Raw genomic sequence first — 24,428 nt, forward strand, 5'->3', positions numbered from 1 at the left:
AAAGATTTTAAGATTCTTTTTCTCTTTATCCTTGGCATTCCAAATTTTGTAACTTATTTCAATTTAATTTTCCAGTAATTGAGTTGGCTTTTAAAAAATGGATTCTCATTGGCTCTTTGAATCTGAAGAGTGATTTCTTTACTTGCTAAAAATGGTCTTTAATGCTTAGATTGTTTTCTTCCATATACTGTTTTTTTGAAATCTTAAAGTAGTGGTTAGAATTTCAAAATAAATCTCAATATGTCTTAAATTCACTTGTATTTTCCATCTGTTTGTTACAATTCATGTTTTTTTCTTCTTTATGGTTGCTTATTTGTGGACTTTTAATCTATTTTAAAGTGATGAGAACCTGTATTTCCACTATAAAAACTGTAACCATATTTTTTTGAGAAGGTAAATGAAACATTAAACACTGGTACGAAGTGCATCGTCACCACTGATGAACTAAATTAGGATATGTACTGCTGGTAGGGCTGTCTGCTAGGGTTGTGTGGATCAGTTTTTAAGTTCTGCTTTTATGTTTTTTTTGTTTTTGACCCTTTTCTTTTGTTATTGTCTTGATTTTTGATGTCTTAAGAGTTTTGTTTTCTACTTCAACCATTTGTTCTCGAGCAGTTAGTCTAGTCTGATGGATTTTTCTTTTCTGTAAGCCTCTTCTTTCACTGTTTACGTCTGTTACCATAATTTGCCTTTTTTGTGGCTGTCTATAGCTTATTTGCGCTGATAATATCCAATAACAGTTATTTTTGTCCCACAGCCCTTTAAATTATATGTCCTTTACATCCTTTTGGGGAAGAGGGCCATTGAACTTTGCTTCAAGGAGACCTTGTGTTTTCTGGAAGTAGTATTCACCTAGTGGTGATCTATTCTTGTGAGAAACAAACTCCTTCTCTGTTACGTCATTCTTCCCTGTTTTTAACCAACATGCTTTTAATGAGCAATAAGGAATGTCAGAACATAAAATAAGGACTAGTAATAAAGGTGACATCCTTGCTCAAAATCTGAGTGCTAAAAAGTAGCTGAGTGTTATTGTTTAACGGACATCACCTTTGGGGCAATGTTTTTGTCATACTTTTGTCTTTAACTTTATATCTTGTTAGCATTAATTATACGTAATGGATTTATATGATCATTTCTGCTATATGTGTCTGGTCCTTCACTAAACATTTAACAGTAGTAACTCTTTAAATACATTCTTAGAATTATAAATAAAGCTTTATTAGCAATGGTATATATTTTATGTTGCTTTTTAGAAAGTTGTTTCAGCAGTCATTTGAGATTGCCAAGTAAATGGAACTTGAAGGAAACTTTTCGGGATCCCTGGGTGGCGCAGCAGTTTGGCGCCTGCCTTTGGCCCAGGGCGCGATCCTGGAGACCCGGGATCGAATCCCACGTCGGGCTCCCGGTGCATGGAGCCTGCTTCTCCCTCTGCCTGTGTCTCTGCCTCTCTCTCTCTCCCTCTGGGACTATCATAAATAAATAAAAATTAAAAAAAAAAGAAACTTTTCTTTGCTAATGAAACACAAATATGGATTTTATAATAATCCCAAGAGTTTTTCAGTTATAATATTGTGATATTAGTACTTAAAATCCACAAATTGAAGAAAAGAAATATATCTTAAGACAAATTTTATGTAATGTTTTCTGGGAAAGCTTTTTTAATAACTGCAATTATTAAAAATTGACACTTTTACTTAAAATATTGGTTATTCTCTTTGTGAAAATGAATTTCAAAAGGATAATTTAGAACAATAATAGAAGACTTAGTTCCTAATATATAAAAGTTCAAATATAAAAATGCAATTAAGTTGATGCAGTAAAAATGAAATAATAGGAAATGTGAGAATACAGTACATGTCTCACAAATCTGTATTTCTTTCAGTATTTTGCAGGTCTATGTACATGTTCAATTTAAACATTTTTTTCTCTTGGCAGTTAGGGAAGGTAATCATTTTAAAATTGAATAAAATTTAATTTTTAGAGTAGTTTTAGGTTCATAGCAATTTTGAGAGGAAGATGCAGAATTCCTATATATCCTTTGCTCCTACATATGCACAACCTACCCCTGCCCTGTCAACATCCCATGCCAGAGTGGTACATTTGCTACCCATGATGAATCTACATTGACATCATTATTGCACAAAGTCTGTAGTTTACATTAGGGTTCACTCTTGGTATGATACATTCTGTAGAGTTTGACAAATATATAATGGCACGCATCCATCATTATAGTATCATACATAGTGGTTTCTCTGCCTAAAATTCTTCTGAGCTCCACCTATTCATCCTTCTTTTTCTCCTAACTCTTGGCAGTCACTAATATTTTTACTGTCTATATGGTTTTGCCTTTTCCAGAATGTCATATAGTTGGAATCATATAATATGTAGCTTCTCAGATTGGTTTCTTTCACTTGGTAATAAGCATTTAAGTTTCCTTCATGTCTTTTCATGGCTTGGGAGCTTATTTATTTTTAGAGCTGAATGACACTACATTGTCTGGTTGTACCACAATTTATCTACTCACGTATTAAAAGAAATCTTGTTGCTTTTGGCAAGTTTTGGCAATTATGAATAAAGCTGCAGTAAGAATCTATGTGCAGGTTATTGGGCAGACATAAATTTTCAGTTCATTTGGGTAAATATCAAGGAATGTTATTGATAGATTTTATGGTAAAACTATGTTTAGTTTTGTAAGAAACCACCAAACTGTCTTTAAAAGTGGCCATATTTTACAGTCCCACGAGCAATGAATGTTTCTGTTACTTTGCATTCTTATATACTCACCACCATTTGATATTGTCAGTTTTGGGATTTTGGCATTTTAATAGGGGTATCTCATTGTTTTAATTTGCAGTTCTCTAGTGACATATGATGTGGAGTATCTTTTCATACTTGTCTGTGTATGTCTTCTTTGCTGAGATATCTGTTTAGGTCTTTTGCATGTTTTAAAAATTGTGTTGTTTGTTTTCTTATTGAGTTATGAGTTCTTTGTGTATTTTAGAAACAGTCCTTCATCAGGTGAGTCTTTCCTAAATATTTTTTTTTACAGTATGTGGCTTTCATTTTCATTCTCTTGACAGTGTCTTTGCAGAGCAGAAATTTTAAATTTGAGTTTTAACGAAGTCTAGTTTATCAGTTTTTTTCTTTCATGGATTGTGCCTTTGGTTCATAACTAAAACATCATCACCGAACTCAAGGTCATCTAGATCTTATATGCTTTCTTCTGGGAGTTTTCTAGTTTTTCTTACAAATGTTCACCTGTTCTTGCATGTTACCATTAGGACCTTTAGCATATTAATCATAGCTGTTTTAAATTCCAGGTCTGGGGTTACCCGGGTGGCTCAGTGTTTGAGCCTTTGGCTTAGGTTGTGATCCTGGGGTCTTGGGATCAAAGTCCCACATCAGCCTGCTTTTATTATTTTACTTATTTATTCATGAGAGACAGAGAGAGAGAGAGAGAGGCAGAGGCAGACACACAGGCAGAGGAAGAAGCAGGCTCCATACAGGGAGCCTGACGTAGGACTCGATCCCGGGACTCCAGGATTACAACCTGGGCTGAAGGCAGGCACCAAACCGCTGAGCCACCCAGGGATCCCAAATAAAATCTTTTTAAAAATTAAATTCATGGACTGATAATTCTAATATTCTTGCCATATCTGGTCTGATGCTTGCTCTGTCTATTTACATTGTGTTTTTTGCCTCTTGGTATGCTTTGTAATTTTTTTTTTTCTTGATAGCCAGATTTTATTTATAGGTAAGACAGACTGCTGTCAGTAGTCCTTTACTAATGTAGTGGCAGGGTGTGGAAGGAGCAGAAGTGGTCTGTAACTGATTAAGTCTCAGTCTTTTGGTGAACTTCTACTTCATGCTGTGAACTTCAGTAGAGCTTCTCAGATTTCTCCCCCTCTCTCAGGTGGTACTGGATGGCTGAAGGGAGCTGGAATTGTATGTTTCTTCTTCCACGTGGAAGGCCAGAGCAGGCTAGATTTGGGTATTTCCCTTTATCAGGTCAGGTAGGCTCTGAGAAAACCTCAGCTGTTTAGGCTCTGTTAAATAGTTTTTCCAGTGCTTGTTAAGAAGAACAGAATGCTCTGGCATGTTTCAGAATGGTTCATTTTTGTGTTCCTGTGCTGGAAGCACAGGACGTTTTTTCTTTGATGTGCACTGTGAGGACTTTGTAGAGTTCTGGAGGTAAAACTCACAAAAGTGTGGGAGTGCCCCTGGTGACTGGGTCCTTCTGGGAATTTCAGCTCTCAGAGTCATCCACACTGAACTTCCAGCTGTTGAGCAGCCACAGTTTAGGGTTTCTTCCCTAGACACTGGCTCCTCCAGAGGCTTCAAATTTGGTATATTGATTCTCTGTATCCTCCCTCTTGCCAGTCTTAACAGGCAGTGATTTGCCCTGTGACCTCACTTCTCTGACAGAGCTCAGAAGAGTTGTTGACTTTTCATTTTGTGCTACTTTTTAACTTTTTGTTAGGATGGAATGGTAACTTCTGAATTCCTAACATGCTAGATCAGAAACCAGAAGTCTCCAGTAATCATCTGATGACATAATTTCTTACAGACTGATTTTTCAAATTCTTACACATTTCAATAACCATATTGAATATTTTACAACTTAATTTTTAAAAAACCCAAAAATAAATAAAAGTGATTGCTTTATGTACTTATAGTTTATACACAGTCTCTATACTATTCATAACAGAAAAAAAGGCATAGCCTACAAAAGCTTTCCTGTATTATTGTCTAAAAAACAGAATCTGTCAAGTTTTGAATCATTATTAAATACTAAATAATACATTTTCTTTTAATCTTTAGGCAGTGCCTGTTGCTTTCTGCTCTTGAGCAAAAGGAAAACCAACATTACTTTATATAATAGTTTCATATGTAAAATAAAATCTGAGAAATAAAATTTCATTCTGAAAATGACCTTTTATAACTTTTTATTAAAGCCTAAAATCAAATAGATAAAGAGAACTAGAAGATTCATAGTTTGCCATTCAGCCAGTGCAATAAACTCAGCATTCTTTCATCTAAGATTTCCCAAGCAGTTTGGAAAGCATTAACAGGAATGTTGTACTTGAGAATAGTTTAGATTTACTTTGTATGTAATGGTTCTTCAAGACATTTTATTGGTTATATTTTCTTAAAAAGGTAGTCCTAAAATAAAATTTACTTTCCTGGGAGATATCTATAGACTATAAATATAGAACTATATTTATTCTGGGTGAGACCTAATAAAATAAAGATATACTTCAAATCATCACATGATAGTAAATAATTGCAATGTTAAGATAACATACCTAATTTGATATTTTCCATTGTTTACTATTCACTTTGTAGCAACCCGTAGTTTTGAAGACAATTAGGATAATCCAGTCAACAGTACTGTGGGGTAGCTACAATCATATATGTGAGAGAACTATTTCAAAGCCTGAAGACTAAACAGAGTATGGTAATCTATGAAACGTTCAGTTATCTAGGATCTTTTAACACTGTACTGCTGAATAAATATATATTCCAAAAGCAAATATGTTCATGTCAATGAATTATTTATCTACAGAAATAACATTAGTCAGTTGTATTCAATGATTCAAAGAGTGTTCTTCCTTTTTAAATTATTATTAAAGAAATATAGGAGAGCACTCATTTTCCACTTTCTTCAATCTTATCTCTTAAATTCTTAGCATACAAAAAAAATTCTTCATAACAAATCATGTTGTAATTGATTAATTCTTTAATCCATTACTCTACTATCTCTGCACAGTTCACTATAATGAGTTCTTGATGTTCACTGAAAAGCTTGGGCAATTCCTGTTGGCAGCAATCTGAGAAACATTTCTGTTTCCAGTATATTAAAACACTGAGTGGCAATTAAGTTATTGCCTCCATAACAATGAAATTCAGTCTGCCAGAATTACATTTTTTTCTCCCTCTAGGTTTTTTCTAGCATGTGGCTAAAACATTATTCATGTCTTATACCTCTGTCACTATCGTCTATGGATAAACAGTTTCCAAGACAAAGAGTGCCTTTTCTAGCAAAATATCAGTAAAAGTAATTAAAGGAAGTTTCAGCCCAATATAGGATACTCTAATTGTGAATTTAAAATTTAAAACATCACATGGCAACTGTAGTAAATATAATGACAAACTGTAACACGTTCATTCTTGTAAAAGGCATCACAGTATTCATAAGCTTTGTTGAAGCTCATAGATTATAGATCAATTAAACAAAAAGGTTGAGCTATAGTGTGTGAGTCTTGGAGGGATATTCTGCAGCCCTGAGAGTCAGAGCTTTTGCTGGTTGCTTGGTTGACATAGTGATCTGGTGCCCATGTTCCCATTCAGTTTGGTTCTTTGGGTGAAACTGAGTTTACTCAGCACATGATAGCCAATGCTGGTATCTTAGATCCTTGGGCAGAGTATTGTCAATGAAAGGCAGTACACATGGGGCTTAGCTGTCTCATGGGATGGGCAGGCAGCAATTACAGTGGATGTTCACAGGCAGATGCAGAGTTTTTTCATGAAGGCCCTCACTAGGCACAACAAGAGCAGCTAACATGGCTCTAAATCATGGACAAGAGTCAGTGTGGTCTGTAGGTCCCTGGATCAACTTCCAAAAGATGCTAAAAACAGGCAAAGTTCTCAGGACCCTTTAAATGCTTACTTCATTTTTCTCCATGTCATGGTTACTATATCTTTTTTCATCTTTAAGTGAAAATCTCTTTGCTCATGATGTACATTTTATTCACTTTAAGTAATTGCTAGCTCTTAGATATTATTACAAAAATGTTTATATTAACTATAGACAACTTTTTATAGTCTTTTTTTGGATAGTATTTATTTTTCCATTAGCTTACAATTCTATTTGAATATAAAGTCATATAACAAAAAAATAAAAAAAATAAAGTCATATAACATATTTTGTTAATGTTCCTGTCATGCAGCTCAAAATTGCTCTGGCTTGAGAACCTGTGGACATTGTTTGGAACAGCCTGGATGTGGCTGGTGCAATGATCCTAGTAATACAGGAAGAGGACACTGCATTGAAGGATCTTCACGAGGACCAATGAAGCTTGTTGGGATGCACAATAATGAGATGGTTCTTGATACCAGTCTTTGTCCTAAAGAAAAGAACTATGAGTGGTCCTTTATCCAGTGCCCAGGTAATAAAGATATAATGAAAATAATTTCACAGATGAAAAAAATTCTTCCCTATATCCATCTCTATTGTGTAGGTGTCATTCTATTTGGAATCGTTAAATAGGCTAACCAAATGCATGGCATACAATTATTATATTTGGCTTCATTTGAATTGCTAAGAATAATCTCATCCTATAGTCTTTATTGTTTATATGATTATAAAACCTTAGAATTCAAAGGCAATTCAGAAAATCCAGTCAGACTTCATGCTAACTGTGGGAATGTTTTAAATAATATTTATGATGGAATCAGCTTCATTTTGAATGCCATTCAGTTTTGAAGGTTAATAGTTTTCAGGTTTTTTTTTAAATAGGAAATCTGTTCTTATATTGAATGAAACCAACCTTATGAAAAAATTAATTTATTCAGTATATTTTTATTGAGTGCCTACTATGTGCCAAGGAGTGTTTTAAGTATTAGAGACACAACAGTTAACAAATTACACTAAAATCACTGCATTCATGAAGCCTAAATTCTAATTGAAATTAACAAAATTAATTATACACATATATAGATGAAGTTAAGTGCTATTGGATAAAGTGCTGTTAAATAAATAAGAGGGCACGGCTTGCGATTTGAAAAGAGTGGTGAGAGAAGAGTTCATTGAGAAGTAGCAATAAACACTTCATGTAGATGAGAGAGTGAATCATAGGAATACCCGGGGAGAGTATTCTAGAACAGGTAATAGCCTGACACAAGGACTTGGGTCAAATAGTTTATTAGGGAGGTGAACCTAGAAAGCACAACTGAGGGAACAGAGAGGTTTCAAAGAATTGGAGAAAAACCCATCATATGTCTGTTGTTAAGCTGGCTAGTGTACTTGGAAATTTGGACCCACACCCACTGGGGACCTACAAAGAACTTTCTAGAATGCTTCTCAGAGTTAACTCACCAAGGGACTAGGAGGGTGGGGTACTTATCTAAGGATTCTCATCCTCCATTGGTTGAGTGATGCCTTTGGGGGTGGGGTATTGTATTTCTGAACTGTGCCAGAATGTCTGATCAACAGCTTGTCCTGGCATTAGTGAAAATTTTGAGGCTGAAAAGTAGAGAGATACTGCAGAACTGACTTTCAGTGAGTCACTGACATTGCATTGTCCTGAAACCAAATGGACAGTGGGAATGTGGACAGAGTGCAATGATACCTGCTACATAAACTTTGAAATATGTGAAAAGCAAAAATGAAAAAGCTTTTGGTTCATGCAACATGATTGAATCTTAAATGTTTTTTTGCTTAGTGAAAGAAACCAGACCCAAAGGCTACATGTTGTATTATTTCATGTATCAAATGATCTGGAACTATGGGGATGGAAAATATCAGTATTTGCCAGGAGTAGCAAAGGTAGGGATTGATTTCAAGGGTAACTCACCAAGGAGTTTTTTGTTACGGAATTCTTTATGATACTGTGTTAGGTTATACATGTCTCCATGCATAGGTCAAAAACCCGTATTGTGTACCACAAAGAACCAATTTTCCTGAATGCAGATTAAAAAGGAAAGTTGACTAGAATATCAGAGGATCCCAGGATGTAAACTGTGACAAGTAAATTTAATTATATTACAAATACCATAGCATCATAAAAAAAAAAAGAAAAAAAAAGAGCAGATCTAAGTAACTTCGGAAGACAGTTTGGATACTTTAAAGCTAAAGAAAAAAACTATGTAAAATTGTATTCTGGTTAGTAAATTTGTTTGTCACATGGTATAAATTAACATTTCTAACAATACTTTATATGTTTACTAGGTTTGGGCAAATAAATTGTGTTTAATCTAAGTTAGGTTTTCCGTTGTCAGAGAAAGAGGTTAAAAATATGTATAAAGAGTGAAGACTACAAAGAGCGAAGACTACAGTGAATCCTGTAGTGTTGGGTTAGGGTCTGAGATAATAGTATGAATTCTTGTTTATTTTAATATATATACACAGAAGTAAATATGGATATGTGTGTATACATAGGTTAGTATATGTACATATATTTCCTAATTCTTTTTGTCAAGAGGATCTAGAAGCCATGACATCCCAGTAGTCTACATCTTGGTTTCTAAATACTGTTTTCTATTGAGAGGAACCAGGGCTCCATAGAGAAATGGGTAATTCTAGCGCTGGGACAGGGAGAGTACATGATGAGCCCAGAGGATTGTTTGGTGTCAGAAAGTAAGAAACAACTTAAAAAAGGGGGGTGGGGGTGGATCCCTGGGTAGCTCAGTGGTTTGGCTCCTGCCTTTGGTCCAGGGCGTGATCCTGGAGTCCTGGGATCGAGTCCCGCGTCGGACTCCCTGCCTGCTTCTCCCTCTGCTTCTCCCTTTGCCTGTGTCTCTGCCCATCTCTCTCTCTCTATGTCTATCATGAATAAATAAATAAAATCTTAAAAAAAAAAAAGGATGGGGTCATGATCATGCCAAAGGGACACAGCGCCAACTTAAAAGAATTCTCAATGGATGAAATATGAATAAAATATGATTGCATTGCATTTTTATTCAAAAAGCAAAATAATCTCCTAATTCTATACTGATTTAAGTGATTTAATAAATAATAAATGGGTGAGGATGAACAAAAATTCTTTACAGAAATATTCTAAATAATAAATGTAGAAGGAATGAGAGAAATTAAAAAATCACTGTTAGAATCCCGCAGTAATAATTGCTATAAGAATAATCCACTTAGGGCAGCCCTGGTGGCTCAGCAGTTTAGTGCGGCCTTTGGCCCAGGGTGTGATCCGGGAGACCCAGATCGAGTCCCATGTCGGGCTCCCTGCATGGGGCCTGCTTTTCCCTCTGCCTGTGCCTCTGCCTCTCTCTCTCTCTCTCTGTGTGTCTTTCATGATTAAATAAAAAAAAAATCTTAAAAAAAAAGAATAATCCACTTAATATTGAAATTGGGGAGTGAAGCCTTAAGGAGAAACAGGATATTTGTGTTGCTTTAAAGCTTCTGGTAATCACCTCCCCCCCCCCAAAACCAAAATATCTATTCATGTCTTATGCCCATTCCTTAACTGGATTATTTTTTTTTGGGGGGGGGGGTGTTGTTTGTTAAGTTCTTTATAGATTTTGGATGCTAACCCTTTATTGGATATGTCATGGGCAAATATCTTCTCCCATTCTGAAATTTGCCTTTTAGTTTTGTTGATTGTTTCTTGGGCTGTGTAGAAGCTTTTATCTTGAAGTCCCAGTAGTTCATTTTCTTTTGTTTCCCTTGCCTGTGGAGATGCGTCTAGTAAGAAGTTGCTGTGGCTAATGTCAAAGAGATTACTGTCTGTGTTCTCTTCTAGGATTTTGATGATTTCTTGTCTCACATTTAGGTCTTTCATACATTTTGAATTTATTTTTGTGTGTGACATGAGAAAATGATCTAGTTTCATTCTTCTGCATGTTGGTGTCTTGTTCAGTTTTTCCAACATCATTTGTTGAAAAAACTGTCTCTTTTCTGTTGGATATTCTTTCCTGCTTTGTTGATTAGCTGACCATATAGTTGTGGGTTCATTTCTGCGTTTTCTGTTCTGTTCCATTGATCTTAAGTGCCTGTTTTTGTGCCAGTACTATACTGGCTTGATCACTATAACTCTGTAATATAACTTGAAGTCTGGGACTGTAATGCCCCCAGCTTTGCTTTCCCTTTTCAAGATTATTTGGCTATTTGTGATGCCATACAAATTTTAGGGTTATTTGTTGTCGCCTTGTGAAAAATGCTTTCGGTATTTTGGTAGAGATTGCATTAAGTGTGTAGATTGCTTTGGGAAGTATAGATATTTTAACAATATTTTTCTTCCAATCCATGAGCTGAGAATATATTTCCATTTTTGTGTATCCTCTTTAACTTTATTCGTGTTTTGTAGTTTTCAGAAAACACATCTTTTACCTCTTTGGTTAAATTTATTCCTAGATATCTTATGATTTTTGGTAGAACTGTAAATGGGATCAGTTCCTTGATTTCTCTTTTTGCTGTATCATTATTGGTGCATAGAAATCCAACAAATTACTCTATACATTGGTTTTGTATCCTGTGATTTTAGTGAGTTTCTTATCAGTTTTAGCAGTTTTTTTGGTGGCGTTTTTTGAGTTTTCTACATAGAGTAGCTTGTTGTCTGTGAATAGTGCAAATTTGATTTCTTCCTTGCTGATCTGGATGTCTTTTACTTCTTTGTTGTTTAATTGCTGAGACTAAGACTTCTAGTATTATGCTAAATAACAATGATGAGAGTGAAAGTCCCTGTCTTATTCCTGCCTGTAGAGGAAAAGCTCTCAGTTGTTCCCCATTGAGGATTATAATAGCTGTGATTTTTTTTTTTTGTTTATAGCCTTTACGGTGTTGACATAGTTCCCTCTATCCCACTATATTGAAAGTTTTTATCAAATGTGGATGCTATACTTTGTTAATTGCTTATTCTGCATGTATTGAGATTATATGGTTCTTAACTCTTTTTTTGTGAATGTGTTGTATCATGTTGATTGATTTGCTAATATTGAACCACCCTTGCAGCCCAGGAATAAATCCTACCTGATTATGGTAAATGATTCTTTTAATGTGCTGCTAGATTCAATTCACCAGTATATTGTTGAGAATTTTTGTGTACTTGTTCATCAGGGATATTGGCCTGTATTTCTCCTTTTCAGTGGTGTCTTCATCTGGTTTTGTAATCAAGGTAATGCTGGCCTAGTAGAATGAGTTTGGAAGTTTGGAACAATTTGAGAAGAATAGATATTAACTCTTCTTTAAGTATTCTGGTAGAATTCCTGTGGGAATGCATCTGGCTCTGAACTTTTGTTTGTTGGGAGATTTTTGATTACTGATTTAATTTCTTTGCTGGTTATCAGTCGTTCAAATTTTCTGTTTCTTTCTGTATCAGTTTTGGGAGTTTATATGTTTCTAGAAATTTATCCATTTCTTCCAGATTGTCCAATTTGTTGGCATATAATTTTTTATAATATTCTCTATTTTTTAAGATTTTATTTATTTATTCATGAGAATACCCAGAGAGAAGAGGAGAGAGAGAGAGAGAGAGAGAGAGAGAGAGAGGCAGAGACATAGGCAGAGGGAGAAGAAGGCTCCATGCAGGAGCCTGACATGGGACTCGATCCTGGGTCTCCAGGATCACGCTCTGGGTTGAAGGAAGTGCTAAACCGCTAAGCCACCCGGGCTGCCCTAATATTCTCTATTTATAATTGTTTGTGTTTCTGTAGTATTGGTTGTGATCTCTTCTCTCTCATTTGTGACTTTATTTGTTTCCTTTCTCTTTTAGGGATGTATTTCCTTTCTCTTTTAGGGATGTAGTCTTGATTTTGACTGCTTTTGCTGTATCCTAAAGGTTTTGGACAGTTGTGTTTTCATTTTTATTTGTTTCTATGCATTTTTAAAATTTCTTCTTTAATTTCCTGGTTAATACAGTCAATGTTTAGTAGAATTTCTTTAACTTCCATGTATTTGTGGTCTTTCCATATTTTTTCTTATGGTTGACTTCAAGTTTCATAATGTAGTGGTCAGTAAACATACATGGTTTGATCTCAGTCTTCTTGTATTTGTTAAGGCCTGATTTATGACCTACTATGTCATATTCTAGAGAATGTCCATGTGCACTCAAAAAGAATGTATATTCTGTTGCTTTAGGATGAAATGCTCTGAAAATATCTGTTAAGTACATCTGGTCCAGTGCATCCTTCAAAGCCTTTGTTTCCTTGTTGGTTTTCTGCTTAAGTGATTTGTCCATTTCTGTAAGTGGGGTATTAAAATCCACTACTATTATTGTATAGTTACCAATGAGTTTATGTTTGTTATTAATTGATTTATATATTTGGGTGCTCCCAATTTGAGGGCATAAATATTTATAATTGTTAGATCAAGTTGTTGTATAGTTCACTTTTTTATGATATGGTGACCTTTTTCATTTGTTACAGGCTTTGTTTTAAAGTCTAATTTGATATAAGTATGGCTACTTTTACTTTATTTTGCATGATACCATTAGCATAATAATAGATGGTTCTCCATCTCCTCACTTTCAATCTGCAAGTATATTTATATCTAAAATGAATCTATTGTGGGCAGCATGTAGGTAGGTCTTGTTTTTTTTATCTATTCTGATACAGTGTCTTTTGATTGGAGCATTTAGTCTATTTGTATTCAGAGTGATTATGGATAGATACAAAACTTTGTGCGCTTGTATTACTTGTTAAGTTGTTTCTGGAGATTTTCTGTTCTTTTCTAGTCTTTGTTGATGTTGGTCTTTCTTTCCCACTCAAAGACTCTCCTTTAATATTTCTTATAGAGCTGGTTTAGTGGCTATGAATTCTGTTAATTTTTGTTTGCTGGGAAACTCTTTATCTGTCCCTCTATTCTGAATGACAGTCTTGCTGGATAAAGTATTCTTGGTTGAATATTTTTCCCATTCAACATCTTGCCTATACCACGCTGCTACTGTCTGGCCTCCCAAGTGTCTGTGAAGAGATCTGCTGCTAACCTAATTTGTCTTCCTTTTAAGTTAGAGATTTCTTTTCCCTTGCTGCTTTTAGGATTTTTTTCCTCATCTGTATTTTGCAAATTTTACTAAGATATGTCTTGGTATTGGCCTGCTTTTGTTGAGTTTGTTAGGCATTTTCTTTGCCTCCTGGATTTGGATGTCTGTTTCCTTCTCCAGATTAGGGAAGTTTTCATCTATAACTTTCTCAGCTCAAATAAACCTGCCCCCTTTTCCCTGCCTTCTTTTTCTTCTGGGACTCCAATGATACAAATATAATCTCTTCTCCTGTGTCCCAGGCATTCCTCAGCCTTCATCCTGTCTGTGTCAGCTATCTGCCCACCTGGCAGCACTGTGCACCTGTGTTTTATCTTAGGTATGCTGGCTGAGTTTCAAAACCTCAAACTTTAGGGACCCAGTGTGGCATAGATCTATGCAGTCCTCTGGGGGAAGGTCTTAACCATGTTGGAGCTGGTGCCGATTTGCCCCAGAAAGGTGGTTGCAGGAATGCACAACAGCTTGGAGGTTATGGTAAAGCTCACTAAAATTCATCATTCAGGTTAGCTGCCTTTGTCCTCATGCAACAGAATGGGGCAGCACAATGGAGCCTACTGGCCTTTTGTCACCTGAATGGCAGAGCAACCTCTCCCAGAAGCACTCCAGTAATGGGGCAACAGCTCTCCCAGTGCATCCCAAGGGATCTTCTGGTCATGTTGTCTTCTCTTGGGCCTCTGCCCACCTTCTCCACAGGAGCAGAGCTGTGCCCGCTGGGCTCCATTCCATCCATCGCATGGACTTCTAAAACTTCAGTCTTTGAGCTTTGCTGGTTGTAAAAATTCACAATAATTAGCTCTTGTTCTCTCAATCATTGGTTTTGGGGAAGCGTTTTTCTCGTGTGATCCCTTTTGTGCTGTTCCTGTTATTTCCTCTCTCCATGATCAAGGCCTCCTCTCCTCTATAGCACCTGTGATTTTTTTTCTTTCCTCAAATCATGTCTCTGTACTTCCTACCTTCCACAGTGTAGTCTCTTTTCTCCCTCTAGTTGTTGCAGTTTGTTTTCTCAGTCCTCAAATTAATGTCTTAGATCTTCAGAATGATTTGGTATTTATCTAGGTGTGTTTGAGGGATGAAGCAAGCATAAGGTCCTTCTGTTCCACCGTCTTAACTACCCCCTAGCAGTCACTTCCTAAACAGAACTCAACAGATTAACCATACAGGAAAGTATGATAAACTGTACTATGTTAAGATTTAAGAAAATTTTTTCATGAAAATTCATAAAAAAGTGAGCAAAGAAAGTTACAGAATTGAATATACTGACAATACTAACAATCTAATAAAACCTTTTATCCGGAATTGATATTATATACCAGTAATAAAAATACAGCACAAGCAAAAACAGGGCAGATAGTTTAACATCATAAAACAGAGTATTTAAAAGGCCAATAAACATCTGAAAAGGTGTTTAATCTTTTTGTGTGTGTGTGTTTAATCTTTTTGGTATTGAGGGAAATGCAAATGAAAACCACAAAATGATACCACTAATCACCCACCAGCATGTCTAAAATGAAAAAAAGATCATTTTAAGTGTTAGCAAGAATATGGAAGCCTCATATATTGCTTTTTGAGAACCTAAATAGTATAAACACTTTGGAAATCATTTTGGAAATATCTGTTAAAGGTGAACAAATGCATACCCAATGAATCAAGAATTGTATGTCTAAGCCAGTGACTGATAAAGTCTGCTGCCAAATTTAGCCTGTGGCTTGTTTCTACATGGCCTGTGAACAAGAGTGATTTCACATTTTTAAAATTGAAAGAGGAAGAGTAGGGAAGGTAGGAGTGTAGGAAAGAAGGGAACAAAAGAAGGGGAAGAATCTTTGACATTTTATATGTGCCCATACTGTCTAAAACACTTAATATTTGGTCCTATACAGAAAATGTGTCTGCTGATCCTGGGTTAGGCCAAATAACCCATTAGAAAGCATACTTATGTTCACTTGCAGGGCATGCACAGGAATGTTCGTAGCAGCACTATTTTAATAGCTCCAACCTAAAACTCATCCAAGTGTTCATCTACAGTTGTATGATTAAAGAAGTTAATATGATGCACAACAGAACTTACGGCATGAGAATGATTAACCGACAGTTGAATAGGACAATTTGGTGGTTCTATACATAGTGTGGAGAGAAAGAAGCCAGACGCAAACAAAATACTCTTCTGTCTCAGTTTACCTAATGTTCAAAAACAGGCAAAACTTTTTTTTTCAGAGATATCATTTATTTATTCATAAGAGACACAGATAGAAAGGCAGAGACATAGGCAGAGTGAGAAGCAGGTTCCTGGTGGGGAACCCAGGACCCCGGGATCACAACCTGAGCCAAAGGCAGAGCTCAACCACTGAGCCACCCAGGTGCCCCCAGGTGAAACTGTTTTATGGTATTATAGATCAGGGAAGTGGTTATTTTTGGGGGGCGATAGCAGCTAGTGATGAAAGGGGATACAAAGGAATTGTTTTATTTTAAAAAGGTTTCTTGGGTTATAGTTTCAAATATTAGTCCATTTCTGATGTTCTTTATTTCTCTCTGAATCATGTTTTCACTTTCTTGGTTGTTTTTTGCCTTGTTTTAATGCCTCATTAAATTGTGAAGGTTGTCTGTTTTCTCATAGGCATCTTATAATTCAGTGTTCATTTCTGAGTTTGTTTTCATTACCTTTCTTAGTCCAGTCAACTCTTTTTTTTTCATTTCTTACTCTTTTATGTCCCATTTCTATTCTTAATTGAATTTCTGAATTAAGTTAGTTTTTTAAACTCTTCAAATGCTGGTTTGACTCTATTTATTTTGTTTGGAGAGCTTGTCACAGTTTCCTGCTTCATGGTTATATATTTTAGGGGAATTTTTATCAGTTAAGCTATGTATGTTAGATCTGAATTCCTGGTTTGTTTTCTGATTTTTTAATAGTGTGGAGCTTTATTAATTTTTTCTCCATTTTTCTGGCATTGGTGTAGTTTGTATGATGTTTTATGGAGTTCTCTTTTGTTAGAACAGCAAAGTTTGGGTGACTAATGTAAGGATTGTATGTCCACTGAATTTGTGGCTTTCTTTTTTGTCTTGTGAGAATTTAACTTTCCACTTCTTTATCCACCTGGTCCCAAAAGGACCTCTTTTACTTCCCACCTTTTTTCCTCCTAGAAGTTATAATCAAGACCAGTCTTCAAATTATCCCTGCTTTTAAGTAATTTTCTTTTTTTTTAAAGGTTTTTTTTAAAATGTAATTTCTACACCTAGTATGGGTCTCAATCCTACAACCCCAAGATCAAGAATGGCACACTCTACCGACTGAGCCAGCCAACCACCCCTAAAACCTTTTCATATATAACATGCTCTGATTTACAGTGATATTGTCTTGGTATTTCCATACTTAGGATAGATTTACTCTTTTAAGGGGAGATTTTATATCAACTTAAACTTGTTGCTAGTTTCTTTCTTCTCTCTTCTGTTTTATCTTGGTGAGCATTTGCTAACCACAAAATCTTGCAGTGGGATCAGAACATATGAGATTGCTTCCATGGATTTTTCTTCTTGTTGTTTTGATGAAGTTGTAGTTCTTGGATATTTTTTCCTCTTGTACTTTCTTTTGGAGTATGTATTGGGAGACATAGTCCTAAGCAAACTTCATTATTTTTAGTTACCAAAAAGTTCTATGTTGTTTCCTCATACTGGAATAATATGGAATAAATGGGATTTTATTATATTATAAATGGGATATTATAATATGGAATAAATGGGATTTATTTTATTATAATACTGGAATAAATGGGATTTTAAAGACATAATTTTCTAATTTGCTATTTTATTTATTATTATTATTTTTAAAAGATTTATTTATGAGAGAGAGAGTGCACACCAAGTAGGAGGAGGGGTAGAGAGAGAAAGAGAGAGAGAGAGAGAGAGAAAGGATCTTAAGCAGACTCTGCTGAGCACAGTGCCTGAAGGGGGGCTCAATCCCACAGTCCTCAGATGGTAACCAAGAGTTGGATGATTAACCAACTGCACCACTCGGGTGCCCCTAATTTGCTATTTTATAGCAACTATAATTTATTTTATTATATTGCCCTCTACTATATGACCTTGATGACTTCTTTTGTTCATTCTGGTAGTTTTCTTCTAGATTCCTTAGGATTTTCTTAACATTGCTTTTCAATAAACACATTATTATTTTTTCCTTTCCAAATCATACATGTTCTTTTTGTTCTTTTCTTATTGCACTGTCTAGACCCACAGTGCAACATGGGATTGAATTAGAGTGGATATTAGTCTTCATTGGAAGTCTTTGGTGTTCAGCCTTTAAGTATAATGTTAACTGTTGATTTTTCATGAATGTCCTTACCAGATCCAGATTGAGGAACTTCCCTTCTGTTCCTAGTTAGTTGAGGTGTTTTTTTTTTTAGTCATGATTAGATATGTAATTCCTCCAAATACATGCACCTGTGGCAATGATCATATAATTATTGTTTGTTTTAGTTGTTAATGTCATTAATCATAGTGATTGATTTTCAAATGTCAAACCAATCTTGCATTTTTGAAATAAACTCCACTTAATACTGTCTCATCCTTTTACTGTATTGTTGGATTTGATTTGCTTAAAGTATCTTTGCATTTGTATTGATGAGAGAATATTTGCCTGTAGTTTTCTTAGTGTTTGGTTTGGTATCAGTCTCAAGAATTGAGAAATACTTTTTCCTCTTCTTTTTTCTGAAAGAGTTTATATAAAGCTGGCATTAGTTCTTAAATATTTGGTGGGATTTACCTGTGAACACGTCTCGGCTTGGAGTGTTTCTGGGAGAAGAGTTTTGACTACAATTTTTTTTTTTTAAGTAGGCATGAGGCTATTCAGGTTTACTAACTCTTCTTGAGTGAGCTGTGTCTTTCAAGAGATTTGTTTATTTAATTTAAGATGTTATTGACAGAAAGGTGTTCATAATAATTGCTGTTATCCTTTAAAGGACCTGTAGTGATAGCCTCTCTTTAATTCTAAATATTGATAATTTGTGTATTCTCTCTTGATCAGTCTGTCTTGAGGTTTGTCAGTTTTCATTGATCTTATTATTTTTTAAAAAAGATTTTATTTATTTATTCATGAGAGACACACAGAGAGAGGCAGGGACACAGGAGAGGGAGAAGCAGGCTCCATGCAGGGAGCCCAACGTGGATCTCAGTCCCAGGTTTCCAGGATCACACCCTGGGCTGAAGGCGGCAGTAAACTGCTGAGCCACCCAGGCTGCCCTCGTTGATCTTATAAAAGCTTTTTGTTATATTGATTTTCTCCTATTGTCATTTAATATTTCATTAGTTTCTGCTCTTGATTTTTCCTTTTTGCTTGCTCATAGTTTGTTTTTCTTTTTATATAAAAAGTTGAAACTTAAATAATTGAGCTGATAATTTTTTCTAATTTAAGCCTTTGATGTTAAAAATTTTCCTCTAAAAACTGCTTTTGAGTACTGTTTTTGTGATAGGTTATTTCCATATTTTTACTTTATGCTACCTATGTTGTATTTAAAGTATGTTTGTTATAGACAATACATTGTTAGGCTCTTTCTTTTTAAACAATTTGATAGTGTTTGCCATTAAATTGATGTGTTTGGGCCTTTTAAATTAAATGTTTTTATCAATAGGGTTGACTTAAATATCCATCTGGTTACTTGTTTTCTCTTTTTCCATCTGTTTTTTTGTTTCTGTTTACCTCTTTTTCTGCCTTCCTTTGAATTAATTGAACATATTTTATGCTTCATTTTATTTATTGGTCTGTTGACTATATTACCCTCCTTTTATGGTTGCTCTAGGTTTTCTATTAATTTTTAACTTGTCACAGTCTACATTTAAGTGATATTATACTTCTCTGTCATGTAAGATCCCTATTATTTTTAAGTAGGTCATAAGTCATGTAGTATACTTCTATTACTTTTACTTTAAATGGCAAGTTATCTTTTAAATATGATTTTAAAATAAAAAAGACATTTTATCATCTAGTAGAAATGGAGTGACAGTAAGGTGACCAGTTATCCTGGAATGTGTCCAGGACTGAGGTCTTTAGTGAAATGTAGGAATTTCAGTACAAACACCAGGACAGTCCTGGGCAAAGTGGGATGACTGGTTACTCTAAAATGACTCAATTTAACTGTCCCTACTTGAAACAGTTAAGAAATAGAACAAAGTGGATGAAGAACACTTCTTAAGACATTGGACAGGCAGCAAAAGTCAATGATCCCTAGAAATAGGAAACAAATCAGGTGAGCCCTACCACTATCCCCAGATACTGCTAGAAAAAAGTTTTCATGAGGCAGTGCAGTCAGGGGACACAGGTAGAGCTTGGTTACCCTGAGTCGGAGAGATGGAACTGGGAATCTGGGGAGGAGAGGCCAAGGTGACTAGATTCTTTGGGGAGTAGAACCAAAGAAGAGAGACTTGAAAAGAGACAGAGAACTGTCAAAACCTATAGAGGGCTATCCCTGAATATTCAGCTAAAAAATAAGTGCAAAATTGTAGGAAACTACTTGTGTTTACAGAAGGACTTACTTGAGTGGAATAAAAGACATAGTCACCAAATAGCACACAGGACTGGGAATTGCCTCGGCATTATTCACTGGGCATTAGGTAGCGTGATTTGGAAGAATTTTGCTTTACTTAATGTGGCAAAATTAGCTCTAGACTCAATGCTGCGGTGGTCCTGTATAACATGGCCAGAAGGATCAAACTGTTTTCTATTAACTTAGCCAAATTCCAGAACAAAGCTAAAGAATATTTATAAGAATACAAAAGGTTTTCAGTACCCAAGATGTAATATTTGAAATTTATAATGTTTGGCTTCCAATTAAAAAATTAGCATGTATACAAAGAATAGGAAACCTTGACTCATAATGAAAAAGGAAAACTGATCAATAGAAACCAACCTAGAAATTAAATAGATGTGAAGAGTAGACAGAGATATTGAAACAATGATAAAAAAGCTATATCATATATTAAAAACTAAACTTTTTGAGCATGTTAAGTAGAGCCACAGAAAACAAAAAAAGTAGAATTTATGAAGATGAAAAATATTCTGATATGAAAAATTAATGGAATTAATATCAAATTAGACATTGTAAAAGTAAAGATTGATATACTCCAAGACAAACAATAGGAAGTACTTAAAAAGCACAGAATGAAGAATAACTGAAGGAAAATGAATAGCACATCAATGAGCTGTGGGACATGAGGCCTAATATTTTTGAAATTGGATACTCTGAATGAGGGGAGAGAGAAAGGGCTTATAGAAAAATCAGAAAAAATAATGGCAACATTTTTCTAAATTTGATAAAAACTATAATCCAATGAATCAGGAATGTCAATAAATGTTAAGCACAAGAAACATGAAGAAATCTCTACCAATGCCCATTATAATAAAATTGCTTAAAGCCAATGATACAAAGATAGACCAGAGAAATAAGACTCAGTATGTATGGAGGAACAAAGATAAGTTTGATATCAGATTTCTCATCAGAAAAAAGAAAAGTCAGAAAACAGTGGAGCAACAGAAATGGAGCATCTTTAAAAGAGCAAAAGAAAAAAGTTAACTTAGAATTCTTAATGACATATCTTTAAAAAAAAGAGTAAAAGAAACACTCTTTCAAAGTTACAAAAACTCTAAGGATTTGTAACCAGTGGACCTACTGTATAAGAAATGTTAAGTCCTTCATTCAGAAGGATAATTTCCAGATATAAATCTGATCTATACAAAGGAATGAACAAAGGACATGGTAGCACTGTGGGTAAAGACTTTTTTTCCCTAAAATTTCTATATCTAAAAAAGGCAGTCAGCGTTTTAAGGCAAAAATGACAATAGTGTATTAGGAGTTTAATTTTTATGTAGAAGCAAACTGTATGACAATAATAGTTCAAAGGCCAAGGGAAAGAAAACGGAAGTATATATACTGTTGTAAGATTTTTATAGAATATGTGAAGTGGTATATCACGTCTGAACTTAGATCTACTTTGTAGATGTATATTCTAAATCCTCAAATTACTACTAAAATAACATAGAGAGTCATAGCTAAGAAAGTAGATAAAATAATCTAAAAGAAGGCAAAACAAGGGAAAAAGAGCTATATAGGACAAATGGTTAACTAATAGCAAAAGGATAGATTTAACTTCAATTATTTGGATAATTATGCTAAATGTAAATGATCTAATCACCCCAATAAAAAGGCTGAGGTTTTCATATTAGTCAAAAAAGCAAGACTCAAATATACACTCCCTATAAGAAACCCATTTAAAATACAAAGACACACATATTTTAAAAGTGGAAGCATGGAAATAGGTATGCTATGCTAACACAAGAGAAAAGCTGAATTGGTGACATTAATATCAGACAGATTTTAGAGCAAAAAATATTACCTAAAATAAAGAGAACCAGTGCATAAAGATAAGTCGGTGAATTCATTAGGAGGATATAACATTCCTAAAACATTTCTACTAAAGAACAGATTTTCAAAATAGGTAAAGGTTCGGCAGTATATGACAAGGCTTCTCTTTTAATTTCCAGAGATACTGTAGGTTACCACTTTCTATTGAGAGAAGTAGCTGCCACCACATCACTTTGTTTTTTTCTCACTGCTTTATTTTGGAGAGTATATTAGTTTGCTGTTGCAGCATTACAAGTTACCACAAACTTAGAGGCTTCCACAATACCAAATTATAGCTCACAGTTCTACGTGTCATATGTTGGATGTGGCCTGGTTGGCTCCTTGCTTGAGGTCTCAAATCCACGTGTCAGTCAGTGTGAGTTTCTGTTTGGAAGCTCTGGAGACGAATGTGCTTCCAAATTCATTCAAATTTTCTCAGAATTTAGCTCCTTGCAGTTGTATAACTAAGTGCCTGTTTTCTCACTGGCTCTAGGCTAGTAAACCCCTTCAGGTTGTAAGTATGCCCACATTCTTTCCCACATGTCCCCCCTCAATCTCTAAAACTAGCAACGTAGGCTCAAAAGTTCAAATGGAATCTCTCCATTTGAATCTCTTACTTCAAGTAGAGACCAGCTCCTTTTAAGTGATCTTCTGTCTGGCTTCATCTAGGATGATTTTCCTTTCTTAAAGTCAACTGTGCTATGTAATATAACCTATTCAGAATAAGTTGATGAGTGTTCCATCATATGTTCAGGTCCCTACCACACTCAAGAGGAGTGGAGTACCTACTACAATCAAACCTAGTGTTTGATTAAATAACTGAGTATTATAACCTAGTTTCATTGACACCAAAGATTAACCACCATATCATGCAACTTACCTATTTAAAGTATATAACTCAGTGATTTTTTAGTGTATTTAGAGTTGTGTAACCATCACCACAATCAATTTAAAAGAAATTTTATCATCCCCAGAAGAAACCTTATACTTCTTAGCAGTCACTGACTGTTAAACCCCCACCTATCCTTGTCCGCTGTAGGCAAATACTAATCTTTATATTTCTTACGGATTTACGTATTCTGGACATTTTAAATAAATTGAATCATACGGTTGTAGTTTGTAGTGACTGGTTTCTTTCACATTCCATAATGCTTTCAAGGTTTATCCATGTTGCAGAATGTAGCAATACTTTATTTCTTTATATTGCAAAATTATATTCAATTTTGTGGATATACCACATTTTGTTTATCAAATTATCACTTGATGGACAATTTGGGTATTTATAATTTAGGGCCTTTTGAATAATGCTTCTATAAACATTCATGCAAGAATTTATTTATGGACCTATTTTCATTACTTTTGGAATGGAGAATCTTACTAGATAAAATTACTTTGGATTGAATAGCAACTACATCTATCCTTTTGAGGAACTGCCAAACTGTTTCAAAGCTGCTATATTATTTTACATTCCCACTAACAGTGCACAAGTGATTCTAATTACTCTACATCTTTGTCAACACTGATTATTGCATGTCATTTTGATTATAGTTATCCTGGTGGGTGTGAAGTGGTATCTCATTGCAGTTTTCATATGCAATTTCTTAGTAGGTATGATGTTGAGCATCTTTTCATGTGCTTATTGACCATTTCCATTCTTTTTCAGAGAAAGCCCCATAATTTCTTTGTCCATTGTTTAATTGGAGTATTTGTTCTTTTTATTATTGAACTCTAAGAGTGCTTTATATACTCTAAATATAAGACCTTTATCAGAGATTGATTTCCAAATATATTTTCCACTCTCTGGATTGTCCATTTATTTTCTTGATAGTGACCTTTGTTTAAGGGCACTATCAGAACTTTAAATTTTGGTGGTGACCTATCTATTTTTTCTTGTTTTTTGCATTTGGTGTTTTTTGCATCTGGGAAACCATGCATAATGTAGGATCCCAAAGATTTAATTGTTTTATAGCTAATATATTTAGGCTTTTGATCTGTTTTGAGTTAATTTTTGTGTGTGGTATGAGATAGGGATCCAACTTAGTTCTTTAACATGTGTCTATCCAGGTGTCCCAGCACCATTTGTTGAAAGACAAATTTTTTTCCCATTGAATTTATTTTTTATTTTACATCCTTTAAAATTGTTTTAGTCATTTTTATATTTTCCATTTCTCTCCTTTTTTATGTTTTTGTTTTACTCTATTTACTTGAGCATATAAAGCATATTTATTTATTTATTTAGTTATTTTTAGAGAAAGTGAGAGGCTGGGGCAAAAGGAAAGGGAGGGCATCTTTAGCAGGCTCCACATCCAGCACAGAGCTGATGTGGGGCTCTGTCTCA

General features: G+C 34.8%; 1 protein-coding gene across 2 annotated transcripts in view; it reads left to right on the forward strand.

The window, feature by feature from the left end:
- Positions 1–24,428, forward strand: part of ATRNL1 (attractin like 1) — a 777,593-nt gene that overhangs the window by 166,591 nt on the left and 586,574 nt on the right. For both annotated transcript variants that reach the window (XM_055300426.1, XM_055300427.1), the window contains exon 18: positions 6,951–7,169. In XM_055300426.1, coding sequence (XP_055156401.1) covers positions 6,951–7,169 — 219 coding nt within the window. The remainder of the gene's footprint in view (positions 1–6,950; positions 7,170–24,428) is intronic.

Source organism: Nyctereutes procyonoides, unplaced genomic scaffold, assembly GCF_905146905.1.
Source record: "Nyctereutes procyonoides isolate TBG_1078 unplaced genomic scaffold, NYPRO_anot_genome, whole genome shotgun sequence".
In the NCBI taxonomy this organism is placed as follows: Eukaryota; Metazoa; Chordata; class Mammalia; order Carnivora; family Canidae; genus Nyctereutes; species Nyctereutes procyonoides.